Here is a 13449-nt window from a genome sequence, read left to right on the forward strand (position 1 = left end):
TTTCCTTAATTCCTTCTTATTATCCAACATATTTGCTTATCCAAGCTTCTGCCAGCCCGTTTATGTTGGATAAGTGAGATAAGTGAGCTGGATTTCCCCAGATTCCATATAACATTTTGCCATGGCCGTGAAAACAACAATTAAAATAAAATAAACAATAACAATCAAATAATTCAATTGCAATTAAAAGCACAGAATACACTCTTTCTGAGAATAAAATGAGAGGGAATTTAGCTATTGGGGTCTGCTTGAAAATGTAAGTACAGCCAGAATTTGTATAGCTCTCACAATGAGTTGAAAACAACCAAGGCAGATAACACCAGGGAGTAGTTGAAAGGCAATACTGAGATTGCTGGCTCTTTGCCCTATTTCTCGCCTTACTATTCAACTCAGCTGTTCCGCTGTCTGAGCTGGATTTCCTCAAAAGAGGCAAAGAGGTGTAAAGCTTTCAGGGTTGGAGTGGCGAAAGGGGAAGAGGATCGAGTAGTGCTTTGCAGAAGACGGTTCTTTCTTCTTGAGTTTGCATTCATGGCTTTGAAGTTCGTTCTCTGAAATCATGCCTTTTCCTGTGCTTCTCTTTGCTTGGGATGCGGACCGGGCTCAGCTGACTCGTGAGTCAGGCTGGTCGTAAACAGAAAGGACTCTGTCCTTATTGCCATGTAGCCCTTGCCCTATGGAAATGAGCAGAGAAACATGGATGTTGTTGGACAGCATGTCCCAGCATATCCTTTCGGGATGTTGTACTGCCTGGGGATGATGGGAGTTGCAGTCTAGACACATCAGGAAAGCCACACAGTTGCCCTTGGGCTTGCTTCTCTTTCAGTATGCATTTGCTATTCATGTGCTGCTGAGTCTCATTGGAAGAAGTCAAATGACTCACCGGAACATACAGCTCAATTGCAGCAACTGTCAGCATTTATTAATGATAATAACCTATGATAGAAAACCTTTTCCATGTTTTATGATAGAACCAATTAGGAAATAATGACATTTATAACACAGGAACAAACATCATAGTGTTACAATCAAGAATCTCTGCAGAAGCAAGCCAGCTTCCATTTTCATACGGGACATTTTGGAAGGGAAACTCACTTTATTTCCACACTGATTTCTATATATATGCTGCTCCTCACCCCAGGGAACAAGACCAACTAGTAAACATAAACACATTCTGACTCACATGGCCACATTACAGCTTTTGCAAGAAACACACATTGGCACCCATCTCACAAAGCTATGCAAATGCAAACAGGGTCAAAAGCATTGTGAGTTCTCTAAAGAGGGCTCCATGGATTGCTTCAGCTGTCATTCCATTTATTAATTTTTATTTTTATTTATAGTATATTTATTATTTTTCACTGATAACTCTTACAAAGAGGGAGGACATGGTTCTGATATGTCTCAAAATTTAAAAAGATCACAATTCAACTGTGGAAATAAATTGTTGCAGCTGGTGCTGGGAATTTCCAGATGACACTATGAAACAAAATTTGAAAAAAATGCTCTGTTCCTGGTTTTAAAGTGTTATTTCTGGTTTAATTGTGCGGTCCTTACTTTGAAAGTCATTGTTCCACTCCAGAAACGTTGTTTTTGTGGCACAAATTATGTTGAATTGGTTGAGAGACTCAATATCAGATATTCATTGAAAAGCTAGTGCAGAATGTGCTATGGCAGGATGTCCCACAAAAACAACGTTTTTGCAGTTTGATAAACTTTTCCCAAGGTTTTATGATATAACCAATTAGGAAATGATATTGATAACAGGAACAAAAAAAATCATGATACATAGAGTAATGTGCCTTTCAGCTACATCACACATAACCCAGAATTGGAAATCTGTAGAAATGTGTTTATTAACTAAGTGGGAAAACTAGGTTATGATGTCTAACCTTGCTCGGAACATTGACCGATCAGGCCTGACAATTGGGACATGATCAATTCTTTAAAAATTGCTGTGTGGACTTTTCATTTTGTGAGTCCTGCTATTATGTTTTAGGATTTACTTGCTTGGGGACCCACCGATGCCCAGTTATTAAGAAAAGGCATTGTTTGTTTTGGGATGTTAGGTATTATCAGTTTGGTGTGAGTGAACTACAATTCCCAGAATTGTGGGTCAATCCTTCCCAAACCCTGCAAGTATTTACAGTTGGCCGTTTGGATCTATGCGTCAAGTTCGGTCCAGATACGTCATCGTCTGATTCCAGTATTCACAGTTGGCCATGTTGAGTCTGTGTGCCAAGTTCGGTCCAGATCCGTCATTGGCTGGGTTCAGTGCTCTCTGGATGCAGGTGAATTATAACTCCCAAAATCACAGCGCTCACTATAACTTGCAATGTCGCTGGACGGAGGGCCATTGGTGTCTCTTGAGTAGTGGGAACTACAGCTATTTGTGGAAGTGGACACTCCAGCCACATACACGCAAACATATTTTGACTTTTATTATGTGTATAGATTGCTTATAGGAGGGTAACATTTTACTCCTCTCTGGAGCGCTTGTTTTCTTTGTTGATTGATTTGTTTCACTGTTGCTATTTGAGGAAATCCTGTAAAGCCAGACTTGTTACTTCTTTTAAGTTTGTTTTCAATAAACATCGAAATGTGTCATCAGAAAAGACAATACATTTCTGTAGTGAATGTAAGCAGGGACCAGCTCTGTATTCTAGGGCAAAACAAATGTTTCTGCTCAAAATAGAAACTCGGGCTTTTTTTTCTTTTTTTGTGTCAAGAGTGACTTGAGAAACTGTCGTTTCTGATGTGAGAGAATTGGCCATCTGCAAGGACGTTGCCCAGGCTGAGCCCAGATGTTTTTGATATTTTTACCATCCTTGTGAGAGGCTTCTCTCATGTCCCCGCGTGGAGCTGGAGCTGGAGCTGAAAGAGGGAGCTCATTTTTTTTTATCCCGGCTACATCTCCCCAAGTGTGGAGAAGAGCAAACCACAGAGCACCTACTACAATGCAGCCTGAGCCACATGCACAATGGAGGACCTTCTTATAACATCGCCAGAAGCACTCCAAATGGCCAGCTACTGGTCAAAGGACATTTTGTATAATGCCAAGTTTTTTTAAACGTTGTATTTTCAAATATATTACAACTTGCACCCTTGGTTCACTTCTGACATGATGAATAAATTAAGAGCAATGGAGGTCTGTTCTAATGGTGATCACAGTGCAATAGGATGTTTTCTGCTCCCTCCTGCCAGTAAGCAAATTGGAAGTAAGTAAAAATCAGAAGTAGGAGTCCTTGTAGATCAGTGGCAAGAGAGGAGTGGTAACATTGTCCTGCTGTGTCCTGGTAACCATTGGAACAGACCTTTATTATAGGAATGGCTGCTGATTATGAGGGTAGACTTGAAGAGGTGGGGTCAGGATCAGGCCAGGAGATGATACGTAGGGCCTTCCCACATAGGCACTAAAATCTAGTTTGAAGCCGGCCCGAGGTTGGGATGCCTACAAAACGTACACCTCCACTGTGCACTATGTGCATCCAGACAGAAACTGTGTGTTGAAAAATCTCATTGGAAAACCTGGTTAAAGCTATAAAATTTGCTGCAGTTGATCAGCATATATCCTATGCAGAATAGGAACCCAAGGTTAGCACTGAAGAATTTGGGGAAGAAAGCAGATACACAGTTCAGCCAGGAAGGTAAACAAATACCTCATTCAATCAATCAAATTTTATTACAGCCCAAAGACCCAATTATGAATTTGTAAACAACATCATAAAACAATATAAAAACAGAAAACAACATGACACAGTATAGAACAGCCATCAAACAATAATCAGTGACCTGAGATAGTAAACAGCTTCTGGGTTCGGGCTGACAGGCTAGTGCAAACCAGTTTTGAGGACAGGGCTGTTGGATAATGTGCAGATGTCAGATGGAAAAAATTAGGGGCAGAGGGCAATACAAGGTAGAGCATTATAACTCTTGAGTAGGAACAGTAGTAGAGTGCAAGGACAAGATTTTAGGTCATAGCTGGGCCAGGTTCATAGGGGAAGATGCAATGGCATTGAATTGCATAATATGTTCAGTGTAGAACCATAATTCTGTCTAAATGGCATTGAGCGGCATTATAACTTCAGTGTAGAACCATGTAATGCAAGTTAAACTGCATTTATGGTCATTGTAGACTCGTATAATACAGTTCGAAGTGAACTGCATCATATGGCTCTCTACTGACCGTATTATGCAGTTCAGCATATTGTTGTATCTCTGTAATTAACAAATTCTCCCCAAGCATATCTGCTCCAGATGAATCCAAGGACACATCTTCATGATAACCAGCCAAGTTACCAGAGCATGTGTTTTCATTATCCAAAGCTGAAAAGCTATTATCAATAAGCAGAGTTTTTAAGACTGGTGTACTCACGGTTTCCTCCCCAAATAATTCATCTATTTTGAGTTGTTTAGAGGGCTTGTGAGGTCTGGCCATCTCGGGGCTTGTCTTGGTCCGTTTTTTGTTTTTTTGTTTTTTTGGTTCCCCATTTGCAAAGAAGATAAGAACACAAGAATGTTCAAAACAATGAACTGTTGTGATCTGGTAGTTGTGCTCTGGTAGCTTAAAAACCTTATGCAGTTTGAATTGCATTATCTGGTCAGAATAGAACCAAGTCCCTTACCTTTCCATGTCGCACATTAATGTTATGATTTTTTTCTCCACATTTTAGCAGCATTATTATCTCTATTGTCCCATTTTGGAATGTATGCAGGATATAAACGCGCATAAATAAAGGACGCCTTTGCCTTGCAGTGGTTTGGCTGGAAAGGGAGAACAAGGTGTTACGCTTCTTTGCATCTGTTATTAAGTTAATTATCCTTCTCTGGAGATCTTTGCTTTGCTGAAGATGCCAGATAAAAGAGCGAGAGGGAATATCCATCCTGCCATCTCTGGGGAAGTATTAAGAAATACATTATTATGGCTTCCTGGCTGCTGTTTCTGAGTTCTTATTATCACACTTTCTTATGTTGTCAAATTTCACATGCTTTTCAACTTAGCGTTCCAATTTCATTTTATTGACACATCTGACCAAATAGGTGGAAGTTTTTATTTGTGTTATTTCAGTTAATAGCCAAAGGCTGCTGTGTACAACATTCTCATTCTGCCTTTGATTTCCTTCAATACTGACGCTTCCAGCCGATTGACAAATGCAAAGCCACGCTATAGATTTGCGAGTCCCTCATCCCTGTAATTTCATCATTACTTTTTGCTATACGTTCTAATTTATTGGGAAGGCTCGCATAAACAAAAGTGGCGCCCATCAAGGGAAACACCCTTGATAAGTGCCACTTTCCAGGCTGATCCTTTTGCTCCAGAGTAACAATCATAAATGCAGTTTATGGGCATAAAATGGGCAGATAGGCAGGCCTTTGCGACTTCATTCGGACACAGGGAGCTGTAGTTTCCCAAACTCTATAATTAATTACACTGTGTAACAAAATTTGAAATATATATATATATTCGTGATTTGAAAGTGTTATTCCTGTTCAATTGTGTGGTCCTTACTTTGAAAGTACAGTAGAGTCTCACTTATCCAACATAAACGGGCCGGCAGAACATTGGATAAGCGAATATGTTGGATAATAAGGAGGGATTAAGGAAAAGCCTATTAAACATCAAATTAGGTTATGATTTTACAAATTAAGCACCAAAACATCATTTAATACCACAAATTTGACAGAAAAGGTAGTTCAATACACAGTAATGCTATGTAGAAATTACTGTATTGATGAACTTGGCACCAAAATATCATGATGTATTGAAAACATTGACTACAAAAAAGCGTTGGATAATCCAGAACGTTGGATAAGCGAGTGTTGGATAAGTGAGATTCTACTGTAGTTGTTTTGCTCCAGAAACTTTGTTTTTTTGTGGCTGTCACAAAGTAGGTTTAATTGGTTGAGACTTGATGCTGAAATAGTCATTGGAAAACTAGTGTAAAATGTGCTGCTGCAGGAACAGGGTTTTTGCAGTTTAATAAACTTTTCCCATGTTTTTTTTATGATAGAAGCAATTAGAAAATGACATTGATAACCCAGGGACCAAAATCATAGTGTTACATACGGTAGTGTAATTGTCTGGGGAAAGAGAAAGATAATTTGGATCATTTTAAAATAGGTATGTACAGTAATACACATGGCCCATTTGGAAGGACTGGAAGTTTCCTTAGGACACTGCACAGATGATCATAAGAGGCCGGCAAATTGAATTACAGCAAGGCAACCGCGCCTCTGCCTTGGACTTGTCACATGATTCCGGTTCATTCCTTTTACAAAAGGATGCCATTAATGGATTATTTGGCTTCATTTTAAAAACTGGATTAGAGCCCAATGTCGACAGAAGCCAATTTGAGACCGACGCTCCTGCACATGATTCACAACAGACGGGACTCTTGGGAAGCAGCTGCTCTTGAGGATTTCACCAAAGTGAGCTTATTATCGATTTAAAGCGAGCCACAGATTTTAAAATAATATGGATTAACATTGTGACATGGGCAAAGCCTTTGGCCATATTCGTTTGATCTGTAAGCAAGAGATAAGGCCGGTTTGGTTATCCGGCTAATCTATAAAAAGCACTTCTCTGGAAGCACATTTGCAGAGCGGCTATTTAACATGAGCGGAAAGGACGGATCTGATTGGCCCGATTCAGTGTTTAAAAACTGACTCACTCATTCCTTTTCCACTGGCAGTTTGGGCAAAACTGGGCAGAGGAATATTTCTGCAAGAGAAGAAAACAGATTTATTTTGTGAACACTCCCCTCCTGTCTCCACAAGACTGAGGCCAAGCGTTGTTCCAAAAATGCAGAGAAAAAGTTATGATATTCACATGTACATAGATCTTGCTCACTGTAATAGCTATGTCTGATTACATCATGTAACAAAAGTAGTCTAAGGCTTTCATGGCCAGAATCACAGGGTTGTTGTATGTTTTCCGGGCTGTCTGGCCATGTTCCAGAAGTATTCTCTCCTGACGTTTCGCCCACATCTATGGCAGGCATCCTCAGAGATTGTGAGGTCCCCTAGGTTGAATTGGTTGAGACTCTATGATGAGATATTCACTGAAAAGCTAGAGCACAGTTTTGTTCCTGGGTTATCAATGTCATTTCCTAATTGGTTGTATCATAAAAAATGGAAAAAGTTTATTAAACTGCAAACACTTTGTCTTTGCGGGCAGGACATCCTCCTATAGCTCATTTTGCCGTAGTATTTCAGTGAAAATCTCATTGAGTCAACCAATTCAACATAGTTTGTAACAGCCACAAAAACGAAGTTTCCGGAGTAGAACAACTACTTTTAAAGTAAGGACCGCACAATTAAACAGGAACAACACTTTCAAACCAAGAACAGAACATTTTTTCAAATTTTTTAACATAGTGTTATTTGAGAGAGGAGAGCGGAGAACTTTGGAAACCAGTAGACAGAAATGTCGGGCATCTCAGAATGTAAATTGCTTCCCCCAAGGCCTGTTTTAACTATCTGAAAAGCTGTGTTTTTGCCCACAAAGTCCTCTTTTTTCTTGCTCTTGGCATTCCTCTTCTGGGTCAGCGGAGAAGACAAAAGACTGGCTCCTGGCTCGGTCTTCCTGCCCCAGTTTTGTGAGAGACAGAGGCCTGTGTCTTGGGTTTCAATGGGGAACTTGACGTCCCTCCATCCTGCTGGATTTTGCAAACTTTCAGAAAACTTGTTGGACGTAGACTAGGAAAGAGGAGGAGATGAGGGGGCTTTGGTGCCAGCTTTTTGGGTGGATGACGCGGAGGAGGAGGAAGAAGGTGGAGCTGCTCACGTCAACTAAACAGTGGCTTTTTTTCTTTGCAGTTTAGGTTCAGAGCAGACCAGATTCTGTACTGGAGTTCTCCCCTCCTCTATGCGGTCCAGTTTGTCTGGGAAATCTGACTGTGCAGGTAGGAATCACCTTGAAGTATTTGAAAGCCAGAGATGGAAGAAGCAGTTGGTCTTATCCCCCTCCACAAGAAGTATAGGCCATTCCCGAATTACAAACATCCGACTTACAAACAGGGCTGAGAACATGAGCCAACAGCGTGATGCAGCATCTCAAAAAGCCAATGGGAGTTTGGCCTGCACCAAAAGAAGTATAGTGTCCAGATCGAGAGAAGTCATGGTGCCTCTCTATTTGGCTTTGGTCAGACCTCTTCACCTGGAATCACATGGTGTCCAATTCTGGGCAAAGCAATCTAAAAGAGATACCTTTGAGAAGCCAGACTTGGCCATTATGGTCCACACTCTTGTTAGACTACTGCAACACACTCTGTGTGGGGTTGCCTTTGAAGACTGTCCAGAAGCTTCAAATGATCCAATGGGCGGCAGCCAGATTGCTCACTGGAGAGGCATATATGGAGCACACAACTTCCCTGTTGCATCAGCTCCACTGGCTGGCAGTCTGCTACCAAGCACAATTCAAAGTGCTGTATTTAGCCTATAAAACCCTAAATGGTTCTGGCCTAGCTTACCTGTCGGAACGTATCTCCCTCTATGATTCACCTCAGAGGTTAAGATAGTCGGGGGAGGCCCTGCTCTCGGTCCCACCACCCTCGTAAGCACGAATGGTGTAGGTGAGAGACAGGGCCTTCTCAGTGGTGGCCCCTCGGCTATGGAACTCTCTCCCCAGCAAAATCAGAGCAGTCCCGTCTTCCTGACCTTCAGGAAGAAAGTAAAAACCTGGTTATGGGGACAGGCTTTTGGCTAGCAAGTTAGTGCAATATGAGTATATGGAATTGTGAAATGACTAATGGAACAGCCTTGGATTTGATTCTGGATGACATGATTTTAATAATTGTTTTAATATTGCTGCAAATTTTGGTTTTAATGTATATGTTTATTTTTATTGTATGTATGCGTGGCATCAAATTGCTGCCTTTTTGTAAGACCACTTTGACTCCCCCTTTTGGGGTGAGAAGGGTGGGATATAAATGTAGTAAATAATAAATATATACATAAACTAGCTGTGCCTGGCCACGCGTTGTTGTGGCGTTGTCCTAAGTGGCGTTTTGTTTGTGGAGGCAAGCATGAATGTTGTAATTAGTCACTTTGATTAACACTGAATGGGCTTGCAGCTTCAAAGCATGGTTGTTTCCTCCCTGGGGGAATCCTTTGTTGGGAGGTGTTAGCTGGCTCTGGTTGCTTCCTGCATGGCGTACCCTTATTTTCAGAGTGTTGTTCTTTATTTACTGTCCAGATTGTAGAGTTGTTTAAATGGTGGCTGCCAGGATTTGTTCATTTTGATGGTTACCAGTAACCCAAATAATAATGATGATGATGATGATGATGATTCTGAGGAAAGGGAAAGAAGCCTTTCTCTCAGCACGCAGTGGCTGTTGAAGCCCTTCCCACCTGACTGATGTCACAAAGTTTCCCAGGGGACCTCTGCGCATGCGTGGTTAGTAATTTTTGGTTTTGAGGGTTTTTTTTTGTAATTTTGACCTAATTTTAAGGGTTTTTTAATTGAAAGACATAGATTGGATGACAGTGTCTTTTGTGGACAAATTTGGTGTGATTTGGTGGTTTTGTTGTTTACTCCATGGGAATTATGCACATTACATTTTGATATATATAGATTTTGATAAACTGGAAGGATTCTAGAGGAGGGCAGCTAAAATGATCAAAGGCCTGGAGACCATGAATAATCCCAATGAGAAGCGTCTTAAAGAACTGGGCCTGTTTAGCCTTAGAAGAGAAGACTGAAATGAGACATGAGAACCATGTATAAATATTTGGTAGGATGTCATAAGGAAGAGAGAGCAGGCTTTTTTTCTGCTTCCCTTGAAACTAGGATTTAGTGAAGCCATGGGTTCAAATGGCAGGAAAGGAGATTCTGCTTGAATATTAGGAAGAACTTCCTGACTGTCAGAAGAGCTGTTCAGCAGTAGAATCCTTTCCCTCCGAGTCCAGTGGAGGCTTTTAAGTAGAGACTGGATGGCCATCTGTTGGGAGGGCTTTGATTGTGCTTTGGACATCCATTCATTCTTTCATCTTTACGGACTGGAGTCCTGCTCCTTCATGTAAGGCAGCTTAATATGGGACTGGATCAAGGCACGTGCAGCCCCTCCATGATCTCTAGGTCTCTAAGCGTTTGCCGTGCTAATCCTTCACAAAGAAAGGCTTTGTATTGATTTGCGGAGAGAGAGGCCGTCCAGCTCTTTTCACCTTCAGAGCGGACCACACAGGGCGATGCGGAATGTCTTGTTTGCAACAGATAAGGAGGCCCTTATCTTGCCCTTTTCCATTTGACATTGGATGTTTGTTAGGACATTTTGGACACACAACTTATCCTCCAGGAATTTTGTGCTCTTGCTCTCTCCCTCCTCCAAAGGTTACTTCTGCAAGCCTATTTTACTTCCTTTGAGCTTTACTTCTCAAAACAAAATCATAACCAATTTAATGTTTAATAGGCTTTTCCTTAATCCCTCCTTATTATCCAAGATATTCGCTTATCCAAGCTTCTGCCGGCCTGTTTAGCTTGGATAAGTGAGACTCTACTGTATTCTTTATGTACCGTAAATGTGCCTTTCTTTTCTGGCAGAATGGTGCTGGAATGGGTGGCCTTTCTAACTCTAGAATTCTATTATTATTATTATTATTATTATTATTATTATTATTATGATGATTAAGCTGAAGCTGGATGGCCATCTGGCAGGAGTGAACGGATTGTGCTTTTCCTGCCTGGCAGAACGGGGCTGGACTGGATGACCTTTGGGAGCCCTTTCCAACTCTAGAATTCTATTGTTGTTGTTGTTGTTGTTGTTGTTGTTATTACTAAGCAGAGGATGGATGGCAGTTCGAAAACATGGAAATGTGAGTAGATCAATAGGTACTGCTCCAGCGGGAAGGTAACGGCGCTCCATGCAGTCATGCCAGCCACATGACCTTGGTGGTGTCTATGGACAACGCCGGCTGTTTGGCTTAGAAATGGAGATGAGCACCAACCCCCAGAGTTGGACACGACTGGACTTAACGTCAGAGGAAAACCTTTACCTTGCCCTCCATCTATAGAATTCTGATATTATATTATTACTCCTATGGATTTGCATGAATTGGTCAATCTGTCTGTCAGATCATTCCGGAATCCTTCTGGGTCCCATTTCCTTTGCGTTGTAAGGAAGGGTGTGTTTTACAGAGGGACGTAAAAACATTTCTACGGCTTGTAACTTGCTTTTATGGGATGTGCCAACATAGAATAGTAGAAGGAAGGTGAGGAGCAGGCATTTCCTAGAACCCGGCAAGGTGTGTTTACCTCCCGTGGCTTTTGCCTGAGATAAACATCACCCATGTGGCTGGTGTTACGTGCTGCTGAATTACACTTACACATGCCTTCTTTCCTGGGAAACTGAGCCCAGTGGGAGCCCCAAATGCCCCTCTTTTAGCATCATTGATGCCTTAAATACATCCTTTTTTTCTCTTTACTTGCAGGCCTTGCAAACCAAGGCGAAGGTGCAAATTGAGGCCAGGCTTTGTCCTTTCATCATACAGAACCGTGACATCCTTGACATCCTGGCTGACCGAGGGAACATGGAGCATGCAGGTACCCACAGAACTGGCCCCTCTTCCTTTTTTTCCTCTCTTTCCCTCCCTAAGTTTTATTGCAATGAGTGTGACTATCCTTTGTATTTCTTTTTTATTATTTACTCCCTTTCATTCTTGCTTTCCAAGCCCTCAGGCTCTCTCAGTAAAGCACAACTCTTTCCCAAATAAAGTGCTTTCAGAAATGTCAACTCATGACACAGTTGGCTTCCTGAGGAAGGACGTTGTAGCAGAGGCCAAAGGAGAATTTGTTTTTTAGAGAGGGAATTTGCAGCAAAGCTTAGAAATCCCAACACAGGCAGATCTAAAACGAAATCAAGACTCTCCCATGTGTGGGAATGTTTTGACACAGCTGCGGGAGGCAAGTCGGGGCAACTTTTGCACCGATGCGCAAGAAAGATGTGCCTGCATTTGCCTCTTCCCTTCTGCAAGGGAGTGTGCCACATCTACACTATTGTCTTAATGCAGTTTGATACCACTTGTCTCTGCCAACAGCTAAAGATCCTTGCAAAACTACCATTCCTATGATTCCATAGCATAGAGCCTTGGCTTCTTACTACCAGATGTTTGGGACTACAACTCCCATAAGCCCCAACTTAGCACGGCCAGTCATACAGGGATGCTGAGAGCTTAGGTCGAGAAGCAGAAGGTTTCCGACATCAAGTCTTAAGGAGCTGCTGTGGTTTTTAGTTTTGAATATGTTTTTATGGATTTTAACTGAATTTTCAAAAATTGCCAATGATATTTAATTATGTTTTAATGTTTGCATATTTGTAGATTTTAAATGGTATTGAAATGCTTTTATTTAAGCTGCTTTGAGTCTCCTTGCAGAGAGGAAAAGCGGGCATTAATAATAATAATAATAACAATAACAACAACAACAACCCACTTTTCTCTTCTGTGGAGAGAAAAAGCAGGGTAGAAATAAACATAACAATAATAACAACAACATCAACAACAACAGCAACAATAACATCAACAACAACAACCCGCTTTGAGTCTTCTGTGGAGAGAAAAAGCAGGGTAGAAATAAACATAACAATAATAATAATAATAACAACAACAGCAACAATAACATCAACAACAACAACCCGCTTTGAGTCTCTTGTGGAGAGAAAAAGCAGGGTAGAAATAAACATAGTAATAATAGCAGCAGCAAACAACTTTGAGTCTCTTTTAAAGAGAAAAAGCGGGGTATAAATAAACATAATAACGATAACAACAACATCTGGATTGTGAAATAATGAGCTTGTTGCTTTCAGTACTAAAGATGCATTGAGTCAACTTTCCCATAAATCCGGACAGCTTTTGGCTTTGAGTGTGATAGTAAAAAAACAAACAACGATATGGATTTCTAAGTGCAATTTCTTGTAACTTTGCAAGTTGAGAAAAACAATCCCAGGGTAGAACTAAAGATAAGGAGAAAGAGGAGTGCAGATCTTGGCTTGCTTCTGTCTTGCTTGCACCGACACGTCTTTTCAAGAGTCTGGGTTAGATTGGAGGAGGATGCATGCCTTTTGCAGCCAGTTTGCCCTTCTTTGTGATAAAGACAGATTTGAGTCAAAACATTTACGGGTTGTGGAGTATTTTGTGCAAAACGATCTGTTATCTTGTCCAAGATTTTTGTTTTGTTTTTGGAGCAAATATGGTCTTTTCCTCCCAAAAAAAGAGTCCCAAATAAGAACAAAAACGAATTTATAAAAAATGATGAACACAGGACTTGATCCTTTTCTTATGTGTGCGTTCTTTACATCCCAAATTAAAAAGGGACTAGTAATAAAAAAGGTTCAGGGGAAGAAAAGATGATTGCCTTGTAATTTTTGGAACAAAATTTATCCAGAATCTATGGCTGGTGCTTTTGATCTGACTCTTTCCTTCTTCCATGGTCCACAGGATCCATCATATTTACTGCTT

The 13449-nt window shown here is 41.0% G+C and overlaps 1 protein-coding gene across 9 annotated transcripts in view; it reads left to right on the forward strand.

Annotated features, from left to right (window-relative positions):
* Positions 1-13449, forward strand: part of kifc3 (kinesin family member C3) — a 61748-nt gene that overhangs the window by 10379 nt on the left and 37920 nt on the right. For 6 of the 9 annotated variants that reach the window (XM_062961971.1, XM_062961968.1, XM_062961976.1 and 3 more), the window contains 2 exons: positions 7816-7901; positions 11425-11536. In XM_062961971.1, the coding sequence (XP_062818041.1) occupies positions 11531-11536 (6 nt within the window). In that variant the 5' untranslated portion in view covers positions 7816-7901; positions 11425-11530. The remainder of the gene's footprint in view (positions 1-7815; positions 7902-11424; positions 11537-13449) is intronic. The other 3 variants (XM_062961970.1, XM_062961978.1, XM_062961973.1) reach the window with 2 other exon arrangements.

The sequence above is a fragment of the Anolis carolinensis genome, unplaced genomic scaffold (genome assembly GCF_035594765.1).
Source record: "Anolis carolinensis isolate JA03-04 unplaced genomic scaffold, rAnoCar3.1.pri scaffold_9, whole genome shotgun sequence".
Classification (NCBI taxonomy): Eukaryota; Metazoa; Chordata; class Lepidosauria; order Squamata; family Dactyloidae; genus Anolis; species Anolis carolinensis.